The following is a 25609-nucleotide window of genomic DNA, read 5'->3' on the forward strand; positions in this document are numbered from 1 at the left end:
TCGCAACGTGCAAAGCCGCCCTTAGGGTGGTGGGCTCCCCATGACGTGGTGCTCTCCTTCCTCACAATACCAGCCTCCAGCCATGTGGATTTATCCTGGCTGGTATCAAATATGGGGGAAACCGCATTTTTTTTTAATTATTATTTATTTATTTTAGTGCATGATATAGACCCGCCCACCGGCGGCTGTGATTGGTTGCAGTGAGACAGCTGTCACTCATCGTGGGGGCGTGTCTGACTGCAACCAATCATGGGCGCCAGTGGGCAGGAAAAGCACGGAATAACTAATTGAATAATGAAGCGGCAGCCATTTTCACAAGAGGAAATGCTGCTGGAGATTTGTGACAGCCGTGCAGCGAGACGCCCGTGATCGGTGAGTAGGAAAGAGAGAGGGATTGTGCTGGGGACAAAGGATGTATACAGATATGCAAGGTGCGCACATACTTACTGTGAAAAGCCACGCTTTTGGTGATTGAACCATTCTCGAATGTAACTCAAACTGCCGAACGTTTAGCAAATCGTTCGAGTTCGTCAAAAGACTCGAACACCCCCCAAAATCACTCCAACATAAAATTAGCGAACCTCGAACATCGCTCATCTCTAATTATAAGGTCTACTATGAAAAGCAAGGCAATTATAGTTGACCTCTGTTGAAGCTTGCAGTTCAGTGTGTTGTTTGCTACTATAGCTTCTCCCTTTCAAATTATTCACACAGAATCTATTAGCCTTTTCTAATGATATGTCTTGTATTTACTGTGAAATTAAAAGAGGATATAAAATTAACAGGGTACATGCTTAGGGTTTTGTTTAGCCTAATTATTGTATTTGTTAATCTCCTACATTAAATGTTTTAATCAATTCTTATTTTATTTACAGTAAAAAAGGCCATTGAACTGAAATCTAGAGGTGTAAAGATGTTGCCAAGCAAAGAAAGCAACCACAAGAATTCTGTTTGTAAGTAATCCTCTACCTCCCAACATTAATTTCTATTCATTTACATATTATATTATATGAGCCACATCATGTTAAAAGTATACTGTTAGATATAATCACAACATACACCACTGTTTCTTTATTTTTTCTGTTAAATGGCTAAATAGTGATCAGTTTTTATAAAGTATTGTGCAATATCTTGATAAAATCTACCTCCAATTGGAACACATTTTCAGGCCAATAAAATGGCCAAGCTGATATAAGTAGAGACAAACTATGTTTTGCTAGCTGTGACTGGGTACTACTAAATTATTTGTAAATTGAGTAAAACATTTTACTTTTATGTCTGTAGTCTTGAAAACTGTTTAATGAGAAGAAAGTGCCTTTAAGAGAATTATAGAATCATAGATGGTAGAGTTGTAAGGGACCTCAAGGGCCATCGGGTCCAACCCCCTGTGAGTGCAGGCTTTCCTAAATCATCCCAGCTATATGTTTATCCAGTTTCTGCTTGAAGATTTCCATTGATGAAGAGCTCACCTCCTCCCGTGGTAGCTTTTTCCACTCCCTAACTGCCCTCACTGTCAGAAAGTTTCTCCTAATGTCTAATCTGAATCTCCTTCCTTTAAGTTTCATCCCATTGCTGCTTGTACTTCCTTATGCTAATGAGAATAGGGTAGTTCCCTCTGCACTGTCACTACCTTTCAGATATTGTAGACCGCTATTAAGTCTTTTCTCAGCCTTCTCTTTTTCAAACTAAACATCCCTAGGTCTTTTAGACGTTCTTCATATGACATGGTTTGCAGACCTTCTACCGTCTTGGTTGCTCTTCTGTGGACTTGCTCCAATATATTGATGTCTTTCTTGAATTGGGGCGCCCAGAACTGTGCACAGTGTTCCAGGTGGGTTCTGACCAGGGCAGGGTATAGGGGAATAATTACCTCCCTTGATCTACATTCAATGCTTGTCTTCATACATCCCAGAATATTGTTGGCCTTTATAGCTGAAGCTATACATTGTTGGCTAATGTTTAATCTGGAATCCACTATTATGCCCAAGTCGTTTTCCCTGGTGCTATCACCTAGTTTAATTCCTCCCATACTACATATGCTTTTTACATTTGTTTTACCCAGATGTAGGACTTTGCATTTGTGAATAATGGCAAAAATATTAAGGATGTTTTATTGTTTTAAAACTTATATAAAAAAAATTATGTTGGCTATGATGTTGTATAAAGGCAAAAATATTTCTACTAGAGATGAGCGAATATGGCAATATTCAAATTCAACTATCTGTGTTTTTTTCTTAGAAATTTGATTGCAGATTTAATTTCATAATTATGCTCTTGGGTCTCTCCAGACACCACAACATGAGTGCCAGATTTAAAAAAAAAATTATACTCATCTTAACACTTACCTCTTTAGTCACTTTTCTACTCACCACCGTTCATCCATTACTCGTTGTACCTGTTGATCCTCTGTCACTTGAGGTGGAATTTTTGGGGCTCTCGCATTGTGCCATATTTAGAGGTGCTATAGAATGCAGGAGAAATCTATGCAAGGGCGCAAGAGGTCAACAGTGCACAGGTGTGAGAGGATGTGCTTGTTGATCTTCTGTTCACTTGTGTAAAACCATGCTGGGTACCATGAATGTCTGGCATAGTGTGAGAGACCCAAAAATTCCATCATGTGCGTTAGGATATCAGAAGATGTAGAGTATCAAAAGAGTGGCATGAGCAAAGATGGGGCCAAAAAGTTCAGCAGTGAGGTGAGTTTAATGATTTTTTTAACAGCATATTAAGGTTTAGAAACATTTCTCTGAATCGGGTAAAAATTGAATTAAAAAAATTCAAAGTTTTGGTGAGAGCACATTTTTATAAAATTTGAGTAGAATTCAATTCCACTTAATGCTATTTGCTCATCTCTAGTGTCTACTGAGTAGTGTATGACTTCCAAGGACCATGATATAATTAGGCCCCATAGACTATAATGTTAATAATCCTTCATGAGCAATACCCTTTCCTGCATTTGATAGGGGGAACTGTCTTTGTTCCTCTTTGCAGGGTCATTTGCTGATACACATATTTGCAGACTGTCAGGAGTCAGGACTTCCGTGACTTTATTCCAAACCTTGAATTGAATATGCTAGATGTTTAAGTGGGTGGCGGGGTGAGCACTTCTTCCCACCCAATGGGCTGTTCACAAAATAGAAAAAAAGCAACAAAAAAGAGGAATAAATATAATTATGTAATGACTAAATGCAGTCGTTATGACTATTAAGATACGATGGCACTATGGAAAACCCAGGGACACAAAGATGGGGAATAACAATTTTCTTTGTAAAAAAAACAGTTCTCTTACAACGTATGGACGACAACAGCCCAGAATAAACAATAACAGTTTATGCAACTTGGAGGACTTCAAGTGTCGGTTTGTAGGGATGAACTGGACTATATTTCCCCCCACTATACAGCTCCCTCCCTTATCTAGTAATGGGGCTTACCCAGGTGCACTACTACAGATAATGGCACGTGATCCCTCCAAGGATATAATCTTACAACCACCTCCCCTTATGTTTACAATTCAATCAGGGTACCCGGCCACCTTCACATATACAGTCAGCAACAAGCAAATATATGTACATGTACCTCTATTATATATTGTGTATCTCACTGCCCCCAGATAGTGTGATGAAGCAAAGGCAGAATAGTCTGTTATTATCAGCACAACACAGCTTAACCTCTAATAACTTCAGAGGAAACGCCTCAGGATAAACAAGAAACACAGCTCCTGAATAATCTGTTGAAGAATAATCTTACTTCTTCTTTATTCTATCTGTCCCTAACTGACTATTATACACTGATCGGTCTCAGGTCAATTGTTACTCACTGAAGTCTTCACCCAAGATGGCGTCCGTCCCCTCAGACTGCTTCTGATTCACTCTTAGATGATTTTATCCAAACAGTTTCTGGAGAAAAATTCACTCAGATGAATTCCCCTCGTCAGGGGCAGTAGGAGCTCTAAAGAAAAAAAACGAGTAAGCAGTCCACAAAAGGAAAAAAAACCCAGGTAATCCTATGAATCCAAACACGGGAAAGCGACAGCCGTCTTTCTCTTGCGCAGTCCCTCAGATCCTGACTGAACTTTTTAACCGTCTCTCTTAGTCTACGTTACCAAGGAAGCCTAATGTAACCCCTTACTATCTAGCAGTGTGCCCTCCCCTCTAGTGATACTTAGTGGCCATTTAAATTCTAGCATAAATTTACACAATATATTAACAAACATGCAAGTTTATCTTATGTACATTTACACCCTGTTACACTTACAGCAGATGGACATGGTTCCAAAACATGGAGGGGGCGATTGCTGGATGGTAAAACGGCACACTGATGGCTTACATAGAGCGCTGTTCACACTTGCAGATGCACAGTCACAAACCCGCAGCCTGTTAGGTGACACTCATACTATTAGATCAGGCAGGCTGCCAAGCCGTACTTCATCTGTGCATCATACAGGGACAGAGACTCTAATATGCAAGACCTAACAAAAAGGGGCCTGGCTGTATCCTGTACAAAAAAATATGAGGTTTTTAGTTGTTATGGCCAGAAGATGGAAGCGTACAACCCTCGTCACAGGAACCCTTATGCTTGTAGGTCCCTACACTATATATAATATAAAAAAGCAACAAAAAAAGAGTAATAAATATCATTACTTACAGCAAAGATGGAACTGCAGTTGTACACTACTTAGGCCAAAAACTACTACTCCAGCAGGATACAGCTAAGCCCCCACTAGGTGGAAGCATCACAGGTTCTGGAGGAGCAAATCACACACACGCTTCCAAAACATGGAGGGGGAGATTGCTGGATGGTAAAACTGCACACTAATGGCTTGCATAGAGTGTTGTTCACACTTGCAGATGCACAGTCACAAACCCGCAGCCTATTAGGTGATGCCCATACTATTAGATCAGGCGGGCTGCCATCCTACTCACATGAGGTTTCGGTGACGAGGTTGTACGCTTCCATCTTATGGCCATAACACCAAGTAAAAACCTCATATTTATTTGTACAGGATACAGCCAGGCCCCTATTTGTTAAGCCTTGCATATTAGAGTTCCTGTCCCTGTCTGATACACAGATGGAGTATGGCTTGGCAACCCGCCTGATCTAATAGTATGGGCGTCGCCTAATAGGCTGCGGGTTTATGACTGTGCATCTGCAAGTGTGAACAGCGCTCTATGCAAGCCATCAGTGTGCAGTTTTACTATCCAGCAATCGCCCCCTCCATGTTTTGGAAGCGTGTGTGTGATTTGCTCCTCCTGCACCTGTGATGCCTCCACCTAGTGAGGGCTTAGCTGTATCCTGCTGGAGTAGTAGTTTTTGGCCTAGGTAGCGTACAGCTGCAGTTCCATCTTTGCTGTAATGTTCACAAAATAGGTAGAAAAAGAGCAGATAAAGTTGGGGTTGTTGTAGGTGCTCTGTCTTGGAAAGGCTAGAATCTTTTTCTGCTGCTAGATCCTGGTGCTGCTACTTGGACTTTTACAGACTATGGGATCATATGTCAAGTAGTATTGTTCTGTTTTATCCACCCTGTTCGATTTGAGGAGCTATTCTAAGGACATTGCAATGTCCTGAACAGGAGGCTGCTGTTTCATCAGAACCCTTGGGCGTATTTTTGCCCAAAATATCCTGGACTCTGGAGTTCCATAATTATCAGACTGAATCTCATATTTAACATTAAGTATATATTGGAGATCAGTAAGTATTGGTCATTCATGAAGAAGTGGGCTGAAGTGTAAGCTATCCAGAAATTACTCTGAACAGTGATTTAAGGTCACTAGTTACTCGCCCTGGATAGATGTAACATCCATTTATCTCCTAAGGAGAAAACATAATTAATTACATTATTCATCTATATGCTAAGTGTTGAAGAATTCAGCAGGAGATACTTATGAATTGATCTGTATTGACTCCTAAGGCCGCTTTACACGCAATGACATTGCTAATGAGATATCGCTGGGGTCACGAAATTTGTGACGCACATCTGGCCTCGTTAACGACGCCATTGCATGTGACACCTACGAGCTACCACTAACGATCCGAAAAATGGCAAAAATTTTTGATTGTTGACACGTTGTTCTTTTCCCAAATATCGTTGCTCATTTTGAACGCAGGTTGTTTGTCGTTTCTGAGGCAGAACACATCGCTACATGTGACACCCCGGGAACGACGAACAGCAGCGTACCTGCGTCCTCCGACAACGAGGTTGAAATGACGTTGATGCAGCTGCTCTCAGCCCCTCCGCTTCTATTGGTGGCCCACTGATTGACGTCGCTGTGATTCCGCACAAATCACCCCCTTAAAAAAGAGGTTGTTCGCCGCCCACAGCGACGTCGTTAGGAAGGTATGTGCGTGTGATGCGTACTAGCGATATTGTTCACCACGGGCAGCGATTTTCCCGTGATGCAAAAACGACGGGGATGGGTGCGATCGCTAGCGACATCACTAGCAATGTTGCAGCGTATAAAGCGGCCTTTAGACTCCATTATATATAGCCCTTGCCAAATTTTGGCTTTTGCTACTTTATTGTATAGACTCATCTTTTGTTGAGAACAAATAGCTATTTACACCATCTTGCCCCTGAAGAACCACGCTTATCACAGGAGAGGAAACGCGTCGGGTTTTTTCTACAATAAAACATTGATGTTTTTTTATTCATCAAGAACATTTGTTACAGTATTCTGCACAGGCCTATTTACAACAGAGTTTTGTGACACCTATTTATGGCAACAGTCCCTGTTAAGGACTTGATTTTGAGAACCTATATGCTCAAGAATTAATCGATTATTCTTATCCATAACCATCAGATATCTAAACTAATCGTGTCACATAACCCTGTACTATTTAATAGAAATAGGTAAAAAATTTGTGGGGATTTAAATACTCCATTTGGATCACATTTTATTGCATAACCATAGGACCTTCATCTTTGGAATATTGTTTTTTACACCTCTATTGAGAGGTCCTCTCAAGGATATATTGTCTCATCAGAAGGGGTATTTGCCCCTTACCTCTGGTTGTTGAATTCAATATCTCCTCAAAGGTGTGCGGATTTTGTTTGTTTTTGTATTTGTTTTGATTACTTTGTAATAAATAGGTGTTATTTAGTATTTAAATAGGAGTGCACTCCTTTTTTTAAACATGTACATTAATAAAGAATGTGTTTTTTAAGAGTTTTTCTTCTGTAATAGTGTTAATCAGCTTAAACACATAGCATCTATTGTCTGTGATTTAGTTTTCTTTCATACACCTAGTCAAGCAATGCTTACTGAGTTACTTCAAGCTCCTTCTTCTCTTTGGTCCATTTATAGATTTTGAGAATTTTGCAGAATTTGTCATATCCCTTAAATTGACTTAACTGCCAGTTTGTAATAAAAGGCAATCATCAAAATTAATAGAACATTATTATAAAATCATGATTTATACATTTGGCTTGTATTGCATATGCAGTTCAACTTTATAAAACTGGCAGGTCTACCTAAAGCAACAAATAGGTACAGACTTCCAGCCATATGTTAAACACTGGACAATTTCTAAAATAATCATAAGGGCATTTTTTTCCAGTTTCCTTGAAAAAAAGAAAGTCTTAGTAATCTTTTATTAAAAACTGGCATAGCCTTTCCAAATTATTGTGATTATCATATTTTGACAGTTCACTGTGAATGCTATTAATGTTTTTAGCATTTTGAATTTTTGACATATGTCCCCATTATGATTAATAAATGCTTTTTAATTTTTATTAAAATTATTAGCTGGCCATGATTTTCATATGTGCTGTCCAAAAAACATTTTATCAATTTGAAAACACTATCAATTTGCTTTGATTTCTTAGGTTGTACTATGATTGATTGCCATGGCCAATAAAACCCATTTTCATTAGACATGTTGATCATTTAGCCCTGTTGTCTATAGAATAAAAATCTATGTAAAATAATCGGTGTAAAGAATAGTGATATGATAAACTGCTTGTCTGTGTGTCATGATAACTTGAAATTATGTGCGCTACATAGTAGGAATACATGTGCTGATAGGAGTAGAACATACAAATTTATAAAATGGTAAGATTTAAAATAGGGATTTGTTTTGAAATGAACATGGAGCAAGATTACGTAGTCTGAATGAAGCTGTATTTCCACTGAAAAATAATTGTGAATATCCACTCTTAAAAATGCCTATTTCACCATTATTTTTCATTAAAAACAGGTCCCAATCATCTGATTAATGAGAAAAATTCCTGATTATTAGGTGAAATTATTTTTTACTCACCACAAAAGATAATTGTTTTTAGTAGTCCATCATCATGTGTAAAGATGACTCCCAGTGCTGAGAACCCTTGTAGTCTACTGAGCATTCTATTACAAGTCGCTCAGTGCACATCACTTAGTTTGGTTTCTAGGTATAAACAGGCTGTTAAATGACTGCCAGTCCATAAAGATTTACCAATTGGTGGTCATTTAATGGGTTGGAGGATGTCTAGCCTCTACAGCCCTGCATGTGATGAATCATGATTATTTTAACTATAAATGCTGGTTACATCTATTAAATTTCGTAATCTAAAAGTAAAAATGACACATTTTGAGTACATACAATGAAAAGGAGAAAAGGGTGGTGTGCTAATGAGGAGATCACCAAAACAATAATGGCAATAAATATTCAAAAGTTTATTGTAGGAAAAACACCAACATAGTTTAAAAACATCTAAAAACATGAAGTACAATAAACATCAGAGGTTTGCTATAATAAAGCATAAGCCTCTGAGAAGTGTCCACCTCAGAGATTTTAGACCATGTACTGCAATCAATATTATTATTATTATTATTATTATTATTGTTTATTTATAGAGCACCATTGATTCCATGGTGCTGTACATGAGAGGGTTACATACAGAATACATATACACGTTACAATAGACAGACTATCACAGAGGGAAGAGGGCCCTGCCCTTGCGGGCTTACATCCTAAAGGATTTTGGGGAGGAGACAGTAGGTGGGGTGTAGGTTGGGCGGCAGCTCCGCACGGTGGTGGGGCGGCAGCTCCGCACGGTGGTGGGGCGGCAGCTCCGCACGGTGGTGGGGCGGCAGCTCCGCACGGTGGTGGGGCGGCAGCTCCGCACGGTGGTGGGGCAGTGAGGTCATTGTAGATTATAGGCATTTCTGATCAGATGAGTTAATCAATAACACCAATGAAGCATAATCATATAGCATGCAAAAAAAACCCAGAGATATAAGTGTCAGTCCTAAAGACAAATGGCTAATACATTAATATGTAATAATCAACATGCAAAAATGCCTAAATACATATATCAATCCAATCAACCATAGCATAGGGCATGGAAAACCTTGTAAGATAGAATAAAGCAGGTTTACATATAAGTAAATAAATACAACGCCATAATCTTTACCAGAATCACAATGATGGAAAAAGAGGCATGCAGAATAATTCCCAATAATTCCCAATAATTCCCAGGCAAACAAAGCAATGGTGAAAAAGCAGTCATGGAGGAGGTGGAGACCTAAAGCAACCCCCCCCCAATGCATATCGCCATATCCAGATGGCTTCCTCAGGGAAAAACGGGGTAAAAAAAAAAATCACATTTTGAGTACATGAAACAATTTGTAGTAGTGTACTATTTAAATTATTAAATGGCAGTAATATATTCATTAGTAACAGATGTCTCCTGAAAAAAATGTCAAAATTAAATGCAATCTGGTCTTTGTTTTGGAGCTAATATCATTTTGGATGTGACCCAATATTATTTTCAGTATTATTTTTTCTACTTTTAACATTGAAATGAATATAGAATTTAAATGAGTTCAAATGTTTATATTGGGTTTATTTCATGCCTAATATAAAGTTTGTCTTCATTATAGCCAAAGTCTAAATAACAAATACGTCATCTTGATGTATTCATTTTTAAATACCTTTGGTTTCTTATTAAAGGGAGTGGGGAATAAATTGTATGAAGAGGAAATGCATCAGCTGCAGGTTTTCAATTTATTGACTGGGCTATTAATGATTCTACAAAGTCTTTTATCAAATATATTATTGCTGTTTTATTATGGCCAGCTATGCAAATTTTCTCTGTGTTATCTTCCAAAACAATTTAGACATGGAGAGTTTGGAATACGACCAGTACTAAGGTACAAGCTGCCAATTTGTTTTCTCAAATGCTCAGTTGAATGGCTACTGCCAACATTTTGAATATCATTTTTGTCAATATAGCAAATATTAAAATTCTGGCTTAGGTTTTAAGTATTTGTGAGTTCAAAACATTAGGCTTATATATCTAAACTGCCACATTTACATTTTATGCCTTCCTCCTGCTCTTCAAAATGATCCCTTTATGAATCAATATCAATATTACAGTCATGTTCTGAAGCACCATCACCTATTCAGAAAAATATCTTTGTTGTATTTAGCACAAAAAGATCCTCAAAAGATCATTGAGGGTATTCAAACAGAAACTATGTCTAGTGCAAAATATCTAGTAGGAATGTAGAGCCTTAAGAATAGATTTTAAATGCTCAAGAACATTTTTATTGTTAAAATATTAAATGGTTAAATCAACTTAATATCTGAGGTAGTGTAACCTTTGTCTGGTGCCTTGATAAAAAAATCACTACTTGTCTGTATCTGCATGGGCTCACATTGACCCCACGGTAGAAGTCAAGGGTTATCCTTTCACATACAATTTTAATATATTTAGATAAAACATTTTTTTTTGAGGGGGCAGGTTTTGTTGAATTTCATTTGGATATTGTTTCAATTAATTCTTTGACATTTAAAATAAATACGTACAGTCTTTTTCAAGTGAATATATTATAGACTTTTTATAATATTATCTATGTAGAGAAAGGACTGGGATGATAAGAATAAGTATGAATTGATCATACTGTTACACAGTTACATAGTTTTATCAGTTAAAAACAGGTACAAGTCCATTAATTTCAATCTTTCTTAATAACATATAATAATTATCGCTAGAATATTTACAACCCAAATTACCATTTATAATAAAGAAGTACAGCTCTCTTAGATACTGTTGGTGCACAGATATGGTCCAAACCCTTAAACATGGAGAGTAGAGAATTTTGCACTTAGACATGTGATTTGAAAAAAACTCAAACTATTGGCTTTTTGGTCATTCAGAATCTACTCAAACATACACTAGAGTGCCAGACCATAGCTGAAGAGATAGGTAGATAGCACTGGAGAAAGTGCGTCCATTGTGCAGACGTGGAGCACCTCCCGTGCACAACAGATTCATTTTCTTCAGCGCTATTTACTTATCTCTCCAGCCATGGTCTTGCACTCCTGTGTAAAGCAGGCTTTACACGCAGCGATATCGCAAGCGATATCGCTAGCGAGTGTCCCCGCCCCCGTTGGTTGTGCGTCACGGGCAAATCGCTGCCCGTGGCGCACAACATCGCTAGCACCTGTCACACTATACTTACCTGCCTAGCGACGTCGCTGTGGCCAGCGAACCGCCTCGCCTCCTTTCTAAGGGGTTGGTTCGTCTTGTGTCACAGGGCCGTCACTAAGCAGCCACCCAATAGAAGCGGAGGGACAGAGATGAGTGGGACAAACATACCGCCCACCTCCTTCCATCCTCATTGCGTGCGGCCGCAGGTATGATGTTATTCCTCGTTCCTGCGGTGTCACACATAGCGATGTGTGCTGCCGCAGGAACAACGAACAACCTGCGTCCTGCAACAGCAACGATAATCGGGATAGGAAGGACTAGACAACGATCAACAATTTGGTGAGTATTTTTGATCATTACCGGTCGATCCTGCGGTGTCACACGCACCGACGTTGCTAACAGAGGCTGGATGTGCGTCACAAATTCTGTGACCCCAACGACATCTCATTAGCGATGTCATTGGGTGTAAACCCCGCTTAACAGTCAGTGACTGAAACATCAACGACTTTGACACTGTTTAGGACAACATTATTAAAAAGTTATTTTTTTAGTATCACGTAACTGAGTGTCAGATTCTCCTCTCTACCTAATTACCAAAAACATATCATTGGATGCTTGTTCTTCTGCTTGAAAAAAGAGGAAAATTCTTCAGCTGAAATGAGAAGAGAGGAAGGAGGTATCAGGGGATGGAGTAGAGAATTAAAAGTTTTGAATAGCTGTTTAGGATTGTGAGACAGGGAGGATAGAAATAGGTTTGCTTTGCAGCAGTGAGCGCAGAATTGAAATTGGCGAGGGACTGTTTGTATGTGATAAAGTGCTCAGTGGAATAAGATCTCTTCCATCCCTGTTCAGCAGCCCTGGAGGCTTTTCTCAGTTCTTTACTCAGGTTTCTGTGCCAGGTTTACCTGTTGATTGTGCGGGTTTTGGTAGGCATGAGGGGAGTGGCCAAATGGGGAGCTGTAGTTTTTGTGGTGTTATATAGAGTGGCAACAGCATCTACATCGTGTAAGGAAAATAAGTCACCCAGAGGGAGGAGGGAGTCAGAAAGTAAATGTAATTCAAGGTGTTTGAGTTTTCTGTGAGGGTGTGTATGTTTGCATAGTGGGGGTTGAGTGCTAGGTGATGAGAGGAAAGAGAATGTAATTGGTTACCATGGTAGTAAGGGTTTAACAAAAGCAACCAGGTTGGCAAATGGTGAAGACCCATATGGTAATGTAAAAAATATTTTCCTTTTTCAGAAAAAAAAATGTAATAAAGAACTATGAAAAGAAAAGTATACTTTTATACTATTCTGTGTTTCTTTCTATCCATAAAAAAATAACATATTGTGTTTATTGCACTGCAAAAGAGTTTAAAAAATAATTAATATTTAATAAAATGTTACACTTCAATAAATGCTTAATGAGGTTTTGATATTTCTTTAACTTCTTTATCTTTTTGTACTTCTCTATCTTTTCTCTTATTCTATTATTTAAAGGGTAGCTTGAGATTCCAGTAAATCTTAGCCCTTTTCACTGTGCTATGCTAAAGTTTAATAATCATGATTTATCTGCTGTTCCAAAACTCCCTTGATTTATTGGCATGGTGACTGCTAAGATACTATTGGTATTATGTTTACATGTCTTTTTAGTAATATAACATCAAGGGTGAAGCTGTTACTGTGTCAGGCAACCTTGGTACAATTATATTACTAAGGCATACTGAAATTGAATAGTATCATCCTTTAATGATTCCATAATGAAGATTTAACTACTAAAACTAGTGGTTTAGCATTATTGGCCAAAAAAAGCAATCAAAATGATTCCACTTTTGTATCAATCTGATGTGCCAAAGCTAAGAAATCAAGCTTTGAAGCAACTCCTGAATGTTTATTAAGCAGAATATTAATTAATTCTTACTTAAAAAAAAAATGTAAACAGTCAAGTCGAAACATCCTGATGGTGGCTCTAAAATGAAAATGAGAGAAAGTCTTATCCATTTAGACAATGCAAAAATTGATGAAGAACTATATGTAAGAATTCTCGTGCTCTACTATTGAGCCTTTTAATCGATGTGGAATCTCCAAATGAAAGAGCAAAACACTAATTTCATCACATATGCACATAAAAAAGACTGTTATTGGAAGTGAATTGCCCCATGTGAATAGATGATGTGCCGTTAATATCTTCACCCTATTTAGCACCAGAGCGATTCCAACCTCAAGGTCTCATTTTCAATGTACATTGGCTTATTGGCACCATTGGGAGATGGATCAAAAAATGATTTGACCAGGATGGTAATTTTTCTAAATATCTTTATTTAGCAAAAAGGTATGCTGTATCTACAGCATTATGTCAGGAATTCAAAGATGGCAGCTGCTATTTATCTGTAGAGCCCATCCTAGATTTTAGAAAACATGCAGAAAAACAGACTGCATGATGAACGATTAGTATCACAAACATTTTCTCAAAACTCATAATGAGTAAATCAATAATTAAGCCATGTTGAAACAGTTCAAAATAGGCACATTCAAAAACAAAAAGAACGTGGAATTTCTGGTTACCCAAAAGAATTTTTTAACAAATTTTATTAAACACTATCAACAGGGTACTTGCAAAATATGTCATTGTTGCCTTGTCATATAATGCACCCAATCCTAGTTTACATCCTCACCTGTGCTCACTAAATGATCAGTTAATTAGTGGGTGTGTATAGAAAGAAACCCAGCACCCCAGACCTTCACTTGAACTGCTACTTGACATCTGACAACATGCCAAAAATCCACCATGGGACCAAAACCTTGATTATGAAGAGGCTGAAGATCAGATCCACTACAGAGGTGGCTGGCACCTTTAATGTGTCTCAGCGTCAAGTACAAAGAATTAAAAAAAGGTTTGAATAGACTGGAGATGTTTTTGATAATCCCAGGTCCAGCAGACCACGCAAGACAACTGCTCAGGAGTAGAGATGAGCGAACCGGTCCCGGTTCAGCTCGAGGTCGGTTCGCCGAACGGAGGTCCCGTTCGAGTTTGGTTCATCGAACGTTCGACGAACCGAACTCGAGCCAATAGGAAACAATGGCAGGCAATCACAAACACAGAAAAACACCTAGAAAACACCCTCAAAGGTGTCCAAAAGGTGACAAACAACTCACAACACAACACAAACACATGGGAAAGTGACAAGGACATATACTCATGCGAAAACAAAACAGCTGGACAAGGAAAAAGAGGAGGACACACAGATATAGGCATGGCACGCCCTTCTAAAGTCATGTAAAACACCGCAAGGTGACTCCAAGCGGAGTCTCCCTTTTTTCCAAAAATTGTGCCCCACACACACCCACCCATTCAGTGGCAGCACTTGTGCCCTAGTTGTACACTTCACAGCTAGATTTGCATCAAGCACATTCAAAAATACGCCATAATTAACCGTCCCCAGGATGACACCGGAGTAGGTAGCAAAGTCTTTCCTGATCCCAGCTCTGTTCATCTTGGCTTCTTTTAAAAACACAGCAAGCAAGGGTTACTCCAAGCGGAGTCTCCCTTTTTTCCAAAAATTGGGCCCCACACACACCCACCCCTTCAGTGGCAGCAGTTGTGCCCCAGTTGTACACTTCACAGCTAGATTTGCATCAAGCACATTCAAAAATACGCCATAATTAACCGCCCCCAGGATGACACCGGAGTAGGTAGCAAAGTCTTTCCTGATCCCAGCTCTGTTCATCTTGGCTTCTTTTAAAAACACAGCAAGCAAGGGTTACTCCAAGCGGAGTCTCCCTTTTTTCCAAAAATTGGGCCCCACACACACCCACCCCTTCAGTGGCAGCAGTTGTGCCCCAGTTGTACACTTCACAGCTAGATTTGCATAAAGCACATTCAAAAATACGCCATAATTAACCGTCCCCAGGACGACATCGGAGTAGGTAGATAAAGTCTTTGCTGACCCATGACTTGTTCATCTTGGCTTCTTTTAAAAACAATGTAAGCAAGGGTTACTCCAAGCGGAGTCTCCCTTTTTTCCAAAAATTGTGCCCCACACACACCCACCCATTCAGTGGCAGCACTTGTGCCCTAGTTGTACACTTCACAGCTAGATTTGCATCAAGCACATTCAAAAATACGCCATAATTAACCGTCCCCAGGATGACACCGGGGTAGGTAGATAAAGTCTTTGCTGACCCATGACTTGTTCATCTTGGCTTCTTTTAAAAACAATGTAAGCAAGGGTTACTCCAAGCGGAGTCTCCCTTTTTTCCAAAAATTGTGCCCCACACACACCCACCCATTCAGTGGCAGCACTTGTGCCCTAGTTGTACACTTCACAGCTAGATTTGCATCAAGCACATTCAAAAATACGCCATAATTAACCGTCCCCAGGATGACACCGGGGTAGGTAGATAAAGTCTTTGCTGACCCATGACTTGTTCATCTTGGCTTCTTTTAAAAACAATGTAAGCAAGGGTTACTCCAAGCGGAGTCTCCCTTTTTTCCAAAAATTGTGCCCCACACACACCCACCCATTCAGTGGCAGCACTTGTGCCCTAGTTGTACACTTCACAGCTAGATTTGCATCAAGCACATTCAAAAATACGCCATAATTAACCGTCCCCAGGATGACACCGGAGAAGGTAGCAAAGTCTTTCCTGATCCCAGCTCTGTTCATCTTGGCTTCTTTTAAAAACACAGCAAGCAAGGGTTACTCCAAGCGGAGTCTCCCTTTTTTCCAAAAATTGGGCCACACACACACCCACCCCTTCAGTGGCAGCAGTTGTGCCCCAGTTGTACACTTCACAGCTAGATTTGCATCAAGCACATTCAAAAATACGCCATAATTAACCGTCCCCAGGATGACACCGGAGTAGGTAGCAAAGTCTTTCCTGATCCCAGCTCTGTTCATCTTGGCTTCTTTTAAAAACAATGTAAGCAAGGGTTACTCCAAGCGGAGTCTCCCTTTTTTCCAAAAATTGTGCCCCACACACACCCACCCATTCAGTGGCAGCACTTGTGCCCTAGTTGTACACTTCACAGCTAGATTTGCATCAAGCACATTCAAAAATACGCCATAATTAACCGTCCCCAGGATGACACCGGGGTAGGTAGATAAAGTCTTTGCTGACCCATGACTTGTTCATCTTGGCTTCTTTTAAAAACAATGTAAGCAAGGGTTACTCCAAGCGGAGTCTCCCTTTTTTCCAAAAATTGTGCCCCACACACACCCACCCATTCAGTGGCAGCACTTGTGCCCTAGTTGTACACTTCACAGCTAGATTTGCATCAAGCACATTCAAAAATACGCCATAATTAACCGTCCCCAGGATGACACCGGAGTAGGTAGCAAAGTCTTTCCTGATCCCAGCTCTGTTCATCTTGGCTTCTTTTAAAAACACAGCAAGCAAGGGTTACTCAAAGCGGAGTCTCCCTTTTTTCCAAAAATTGGGCCACACACACACCCACCCCTTCAGTGGCAGCAGTTGTGCCCCAGTTGTACACTTCACAGCTAGATTTGCATCAAGCACATTCAAAAATACGCCATAATTAACCGTCCCCAGGATGACACCGGAGTAGGTAGCAAAGTCTTTCCTGATCCCAGCTCTGTTCATCTTGGCTTCTTTTAAAAACACAGCAAGCAAGGGTTACTCCAAGCGGAGTCTCCCTTTTTTCCAAAAATTGTGCCCCACACACACCCACCCATTCAGTGGCAGCACTTGTGCCCTAGTTGTACACTTCACAGCTAGATTTGCATCAAGCACATTCAAAAATACGCCATAATTAACCGTCCCCAGGATGACACCGGGGTAGGTAGATAAAGTCTTTGCTGACCCATGACTTGTTCATCTTGGCTTCTTTTAAAAACAATGTAAGCAAGGGTTACTCCAAGCGGAGTCTCTCTTTTTTCCAAAAATTGTGCTCCACACACACCCACCCATTCAGTGGCAGCACTTGTGCCCTAGTTGTACACTTCACAGCTAGATTTGCATCAAGCACATTCAAAAATACGCCATAATTAACCGTCCCCAGGATGACACCGGGGTAGGTAGATAAAGTCTTTGCTGACCCATGACTTGTTCATCTTGGCTTCTTTTAAAAACAATGTAAGCAAGGGTTACTCCAAGCGGAGTCTCCCTTTTTTCCAAAAATTGTGCCCCACACACACCCACCCATTCAATGGCAGCACTTGTGCCCTAGTTGTACACTTCACAGCTAGATTTGCATCAAGCACATTCAAAAATACGCCATAATTAACCGTCCCCAGGATGACACCGGGGTAGGTAGATAAAGTCTTTGCTGACCCATGTCTTGTTCATCTTGGCTTCTTTTAAAAACAATGTAAGCAAGGGTTACTCCAAGCGGAGTCTCCCTTTTTTCCAAAAATTGTGCCCCACACACACCCACCCATTCAGTGGCAGCACTTGTGCCCTAGTTGTACACTTCACAGCTAGATTTGCATCAAGCACATTCAAAAATACGCCATAATTAACCATCCCCAGGATGACACCGGAGTAGGTAGCAAAGTCTTTCCTGATCCCAGCTCTGTTCATCTTGGCTTCTTTTAAAAACACAGCAAGCAAGGGTTACTCCAAGCGGAGTCTCCCTTTTTTCCAAAAATTGGGCCACACACACCCACCCCTTCAGTGGCAGCAGTTGTGCCCCAGTTGTACACTTCACAGCTAGATTTGCATCAAGCACATTCAAAAATACGCCATAATTAACCGTCCCCAGGATGACACCGGAGTAGGTAGCAAAGTCTTTCCTGATCCCAGCTCTGTTCATCTTGGCTTCTTTTAAAAACACAGCAAGCAAGGGTTACTCCAAGCGGAGTCTCCCTTTTTTCCAAAAATTGTGCCCCACACACACCCACCCATTCAGTGGCAGCACTTGTGCCCTAGTTGTACACTTCACAGCTAGATTTGCATCAAGCACATTCAAAAATACGCCATATTTAACCGTCCCCAGGATGACACCGGGGTAGGTAGATAAAGTCTTTGCTGACCCATGACTTGTTCATCTTGGCTTCTTTTAAAAACAATGTAAGCAAGGGTTACTCCAAGCGGAGTCTCCCTTTTTTCCAAAAATTGTGCCCCACACACACCCACCCATTCAGTGGCAGCACTTGTGCCCTAGTTGTATACTTCACAGCTAGATTTGCATCAAGCACATTCTAAATCTACAAGCATTTACTCTCCCCAGGATGACACAGGGGTTGTAAATTCCTTCTGGATCCATGACTTGTTCATTTTGATGAACGTCAGTTTGTCCACATTGTCACTGGACAGACGCGTGCGCTTATCTGTCAGCACACACCCAGCAGCACTGAAGACACGTTCAGAGACAACGCTGGCAGCTGGACACGACAAAATCTCCAAGGCGTAAGTTGATAGCTCTGGCCATTTTTCTAGGTTTGAAGCCCAAAAGAAACAAGGCTCCAGTTGCACAGTCATGGCATTGATGTTCATTTGGAGATACTCCTGTATCATCCTCTCCAGCCGTTGACTATGTGTCAGACTTGTTGTCTCTGGTGGCCTTGCAAAGGAGGGTCTAAAAAAATTATGAAAAGATTCCATAAAATTGCTATTACCAGCACCAGATACGGTCCTACTGGTACGTGTAGTGACGAGACCGTCCCATGTTTGTCAAGTTACAACTGGGAGATTCACTCCCTGCACCTGCACGGTTGTTTGGTGGAAAAGCGGATCTAAGATCGAGTAACAGCTTCTGCTGATACTCCTGCATACGTGCGTCCCTTTCTATGGCTGGAATTATGTCACAAAATTTGGACTTGCACCGGGGATCTAATAGTGTGGCAAGCCAGTAGTCATCATCACTTCTAATTTTGACAATACGAGGGTCATGTTGGAGGGAGTGCAACAAGAAGGCACTCATGTGTCTTGCGCATCCATGCGGACCAAGTCCACGCTGTGTTTGTGGCATAGAGGTGCTAACCGTTCTTTCGTCCTCTGACATCTCCCCCCAACCTCTTTCAACTGAAATTTGACCAAGGTCTCCCTCATCTGCTGAGTCTTCCATGTCCATGGACAGTTCGTCCTCCATTTCTTCATGTCCTCCTGCACCTTCCTCAACATCTCGCCTGCTACCATGCGCCCTTGTTGATCCATGTCCCCCATGCTCCCATGCCTGCCGCGTTGGTGATGATGAACGTCTGGACCTTGGTGATGTTGTTGTCCATTGCGCATATGAATCCTCCTGTAGTTCATCCCCTTCCTGTTGTCCCACCCCCTGACTCCGAATAGTGTTTAGCGTGTGTTCCAGCATGTAAATGACTGGAATCGTCATGCTGATAATGGCATTGTCAGCGCTAAACATATTCGTCGCCATGTCGAAACTGTGCAGAAGGGTGCATAGGTCCTTGATCTGAGACCACTCCATCAGGGTGATCTGCCCCACCTCTGCATCTCGTTGGCCCAGGCTATACGTCATGACGTATTGCTACAGGGCTCGGCGGTGCTGCCACAGTCGCTGTAACATGTGGAGAGTTGAATTCCAGCGTGTCGGCACATCGCATTTCAGGCGATGAACCGGCAGGCCGAAAGACTTCTGGAGTGATGCAAGTCGCTCAGCTGCGGCGCTTGAACGGCGGAAGTGAGCAGACAGTTTTCGTGCCCTGTTCAGAAGGCCATCTAGGCCGGGATACTGTGTTAAAAATTGCTGCACGACAAGGTTCAACACGTGAGCCATACAAGGTACGTGTGTCACCTTGCCCAGGCGAAGGGCCGCACCCAGGTTTGCAGAATTGTCGCACACGGCTTTACCAGGCTGCAGGTTGAGTGGAGACAACCATTTATTAAACTCGGACCGCAGAGCTGACCACAACTCCTCAGCTGTGTGACTCTTATTCCCAAGACATGTCAAGCTAAAGACCGCCTGATGCCGTTGCGCTCTGCTGCCAGCATAGTAATGAGGGGTGCGTGATTCCTTCTGCACAGTGAGAACGCTGGTGGCCTGACCAGGCAGGCTTGGGGCGGAGGTGGAGGACCCAGATGAGGTGGAGGATGCAGAAGCAGTGGCGGAACTTGGACAGACAGAGGATTGACACACAAGTCGTGGGGACGGCAAAACTTGTGCAGCAGACCCTTCACCATCTATCACCATAGTTACCCAGTGCCCAGTCAGCGACATGTAACGTCCCTGTCCATGCTTACTGGTCCAAGTATCGGTGGTGAAATGCACCCGTTCACACACAGAGTTTCTCAATGAAGCGGTGATGTTGTGTGCGACATGCTGGTGTAGCGCGGGCACACCTTTCTTAGAGAAGTAGTGGCGACTAGGCATCTGGTACTGGGGCACAGCGACAGACATAAGGTCTCTAAAATCCTGTGTGTCCACTAGGCGGAAAGGCAGCATTTCGGTAGCCAACAGCTTACAGAGGGATAGAGTCAACCTCTTCGCTTTGTCATGGGTCGCAGGAAGTGGCCTTTTATTTGACCACATCTGAGGGAGAGAGATCTGGCTGCTGTGTGTAGACGGTGTTGAGTAGGGTGTCCCTGGAAAAATGCAGCTTTGTGAGGAAAGTGCAGGCAGAGACATGATGTTGCCTTCATCCAAAGTTGGTGCTATCGATGTCTGAGAGAGCTGTACACACTCACTTGTTTCCCCTTCCAAAACAACTGACGACCTACCAAGCAAACTGCCTGTTGCGGTTACAGTGGTGGAAGTTGTGGGTGGAAAAACAGGTGTGACAGCTGTCCCCACAGTCCTAGAAGATGACGAGCGTGCGGATGCACTGGAAGGGGCAGGCGGTGGATGGTTGGCTCCGCTAGGCCGCATTGCAGCACGGTGAGCTTCCCACCGGGCCATATGATATTTATTCATGTGACGATTCATGGAAGAAGTTGTCAAACTGCTGAGGTTTTGACCTCTACTAAGAGAACCATGACAAATTTTACATATCACATAATTTGGGCGATCTTTTTCTATGTCAAAAAAGGACCAGGCTAGGCAAGGCTTAGAGGCCATGCGACCTGTTGTTCCACCCCGAATAATGCTCAGAGGCAGAGTGGTGGCTTAGGATGCAGTTGTAGACGTGCTACCAGTGCTCCGACTCTGTCCAGGAAGGCGCAAGGTAACTTCGTCGTCGGTTGCATCCTCCTCCACCGCCTCTGTTGACCTCCTCGAGTGCCTGACTGGGGGTTGACAGTAGGTGGGATCTAGAACTTCATCATCAATTGTTGTGTTTGCACTCCCCTCCCCCTCAGACCGAGCCTCTTCTTGCCCTGACCGAATATTTAAGTTGTCATCCCAATCGGGTATCTGCGTCTCATCTTCATCAGAATGTTCCTCATTGTCTATAACCACAGGTGTTACAGTTTGTGACAAAGGGTCAACATTATGCTCAGAAACTTGTTCCTCACGGCCTGAATCCGAGTCACAAAGGTTCTGGGCATCACTGCAGACCATTTCCTGTTCTGTACTCACTGTAGCTTGGGAGCAGACCTCTGATTCCCAGGCTATAGTGTGACTGAACAGCTCTGCAGACTCAGCCATCTCAGTTCCACCATACTGTGCAGGGCTGATGGAGACTTCAGAGCTGGGAGAAATCAAGTGTGATTGGGATGACAACTCAGAGGACTGGTGTTTTTTGGATGCGGTACTTAAAGTGGCTGAGAGGGCACTTGTTGGACCACTTGAGATCCATTCAAGCATTTTCCTTTTTTGCCCATCATCTACCTTTCTTCCTGTTGTTCGTGTCCGTAAAAAAGGGAGCACATCGGATTGTCCATGGTAAGTAGTAGACATCTTACTTTTGATGGTAGAGGGTCTATCTTCAGCAGATGATAATGGAGCTTTGCCACCTTCCCCACGGACAAAACCTTTTTTGCCTTTTCCACCACGCCTCTTCCCCTTTCCACCAGCATCTGTCATTTTGCCACTCATGTTGATTGCGACAAGATTGTGGACTGAAAATGCGGTAGTAAAAATTGAGAGGTGGTGTAGATTGCAGTTGTGGTCTAGCTTTATTAACAGCAGAATAAAAAAGAATAAATATCCCTGACAATGCAACTACAGGCCTTAAACTGGCAGCAAAAATTGCTAGTATAATGGCTTAGTTATAATGAGTTGGAGTGTGCAATGCAGGCAGACGCGCTCTGCAAATGTCTTTGCACTAGTGGGACTATAGCAAAGTCCAATAGCCACGTATAGGATGCCACTAGGTACACTGAGTGTTTGCTAGTATAATGGCTTAGTCATAATGAGTTGGAGTGTGCAATGCAGGCAGACGCGCTCTGCAAATGTCTTTGCACTAGTGGGACTATAGCAAAGTCCAATAGCCACAGATAGGATGCCACTAGGTACACTGAGTGTTTGCTAGTATAATGGCTTAGTTATAATGAGTTGGAGTGTGCAATGCAGGCAGACGCGCTCTGCAAATGTCTTTGCACTAGTGGGACTATAGCAAAGTCCAATAGCCACGTATAGGATGCCACTAGGTACACTGAGTGTTTGCTAGTATAATGGCTTAGTTATAATGAGTTGGAGTGTGCAATGCAGGCAGACGCGCTCTGCAAATGTCTTTGCACTAGTGGGACTATAGCAAAGTCCAATAGCCACAGATAGGATGCCACTAGGTACACTGAGTGTTTGCTAGTATAATGGCTTAGTTCTAATGAGTTGGAGTGTGCAATGCAGGCAGACGCGCTCTGCAAATGTCTTTGCACTAGTGGGACTATAGCAAAGTCCAATAGCCACGTATAGGATGCCACTAGGTACACTGAGTGTTTGCTAGTATAATGGCTTAGATATAATGAGTTGGAGTGTGCAATGCAGGCAGACGCGCTCTGCAAATGTCTTTGCACTAGTGGGACTATAGCAAAGTCCAATAGCCACGTATAGGATGCCACTAGGTACACTGAGTGTTTGCTAGTATAATGGCTTAGTTATAATGAGTTGGAGTGTGCAATGCAGGCAGACGCGCTCTGCAAATGTCTTTGCACTAGTGGGACTATAGCAAAGTCCAATAGCCACATATAGGATGCCACTAGGTACACTGAGTGTTTGCTAGTATAATGGCTTAGTTATAATGAGTTGGAGTGTGCAATGCAGGCAGACGCGCTCTGCAAATGTCTTTGCACTAGTGGGACTATAGCAAAGTCCAATAGCCACAGATAGGATGCCACTAGGTACACTGAGTGTTTGCTAGTATAATGGCTTAGTTCTAATGAGTTGGAGTGTGCAATGCAGGCAGACGCGCTCTGCAAATGTCAATGCACTAGTGGGACTATAGCAAAGTCCAATAGCCACTTATAGGATGCCACTAGGTACACTGAGTGTTTGCTAGTATAATGGCTTAGTTATAATGAGTTGGAGTGTGCAATGCAGGCAGACGCGCTCTGCAAATGTCTTTGCACTAGTGGGACTATAGCAAAGTCCAATAGCCACAGATAGGATGCCACTAGGTACACTGAGTGTTTGCTAGTATAATGGCTTAGTTATAATGAGTTGGAGTGTGCAATGCAGGCAGACGCGCTCTGCAAATGTCTTTGCACTAGTGGGACTATAGACAAGTCCAATAGCCACGTATAGGATGCCACTAGGTACACTGAGTGTTTGCTAGTATAATGGCTTAGTTATAATGAGTTGGAGTGTGCAATGCAGGCAGACGCGCTCTGCAAATGTCTTTGCACTAGTGGGACTATAGCAAAGTCCAATAGCCACGTATAGGATGCCACTAGGTACACTGAGTGTTTGCTAGTATAATGGCTTAGTTATAATGAGTTGGAGTGTGCAATGCAGGCAGACGCGCTCTGCAAATGTCTTTGCACTAGTGGGACTATAGCAAAGTCCAATAGCCACGTATAGGATGCCACTAGGTACACTGAGTGTTTGCTAGTATAATGGCTTAGTTATAATGAGTTGGAGTGTGCAATGCAGGCAAACGCGCTCTGCAAATGTCTTTGCACTAGTGGGACTATAGCAAAGTCCAATAGCCACGTTTAGGATGCCACTAGGTACACTGAGTGTTTGCTAGTATAATGGCTTAGTTCTAATGAGTTGGAGTGTGCAATGCAAGCAGACGCGCTCTGCAAATGTCTTTGCACTAGTGGGACTATAGCAAAGTCCAATAGCCACGTATAGGATGCCACTAGGTACAGTGAGTGTTTGCTAGTATAATGGCTTAGTTATAATGAGTTGGAGTGTGCAATGCAGGCAGACGCGCTCTGCAAATGTCTTTGCACTAGTGGGACTATAGCAAAGTCCAATAGCCACAGATAGGATGCCACTAGGTACACTGAGTGTTTGCTAGTATAATGGCTTAGTTATAATGAGTTGGAGTGTGCAATGCAGGCAGACGCGCTCTGCAAATGTCTTTGCACTAGTGGGACTATAGCAAAGTCCAATAGCCACGTATAGGATGCCACTAGGTACACTGAGTGTTTGCTAGTATAATGGCTTAGTTATAATGAGTTGGAGTGTGCAATGCAGGCAGACGCGCTCTGCAAATGTCTTTGCACTAGTGGGACTATAGCAAAGTCCAATAGCCACAGATAGGATGCCACTAGGTACACTGAGTGTTTGCTAGTATAATGGCTTAGTTATAATGAGTTGGAGTGTGCAATGCAGGCAGACGCGCTCTGCAAATGTCTTTACACTAGTGGGACTATAGCAAAGTCCAATAGCCACGTATAGGATGCCACTAGGTACACTGAGTGTTTGCTAGTATAATGGCTTAGTTATAATGAGTTGGAGTGTGCAATGCAGGCAGACGCGCTCTGCAAATGTCTTTGCACTAGTGGGACTATAGCAAAGTCCAATAGCCACGTATAGGATGCCACTAGGTACACTGAGTGTTTGCTAGTATAATGGCTTAGTTATAATGAGTTGGAGTGTGCAATGCAGGCAGACGCGCTCTGCAAATGTCTTTACACTAGTGGGACTATAGCAAAGTCCAATAGCCACATATAGGATGCCACTAGGTACACTGAGTGTTTGCTAGTATAATGGCTTAGTTATAATGAGTTGGAGTGTGCAATGCAGGCAGACGCGCTCTGCAAATGTCTTTGCACTAGTGGGACTATAGCAAAGTCCAATAGCCACAGATAGGATGCCACTAGGTACACTGAGTGTTTGCTAGTATAATGGCTTAGTTATAATGAGTTGGAGTGTGCAATGCAGGCAGACGCGCTCTGCAAATGTCTTTGCACTAGTGGGACTATAACAAAGTCCAATAGCCACAGATAGGATGCCACTAGGTACACTGAGT

At 42.1% G+C, this 25609-nt stretch overlaps 1 protein-coding gene across 2 annotated transcripts in view; it reads left to right on the forward strand.

Moving 5' to 3' along the window:
- The window catches only part of CSMD1 (CUB and Sushi multiple domains 1), a 2926925-nt gene that overhangs the window by 1667905 nt on the left and 1233411 nt on the right, over positions 1 to 25609 (forward strand). For both annotated transcript variants that reach the window (XM_075340315.1, XM_075340314.1), the window contains exon 7: positions 876 to 953. In XM_075340315.1, the coding sequence (XP_075196430.1) occupies positions 876 to 953 (78 nt within the window). The remainder of the gene's footprint in view (positions 1 to 875; positions 954 to 25609) is intronic.

This window comes from Anomaloglossus baeobatrachus, chromosome 3 (genome assembly GCF_048569485.1).
Source record: "Anomaloglossus baeobatrachus isolate aAnoBae1 chromosome 3, aAnoBae1.hap1, whole genome shotgun sequence".
Classification (NCBI taxonomy): Eukaryota; Metazoa; Chordata; class Amphibia; order Anura; family Aromobatidae; genus Anomaloglossus; species Anomaloglossus baeobatrachus.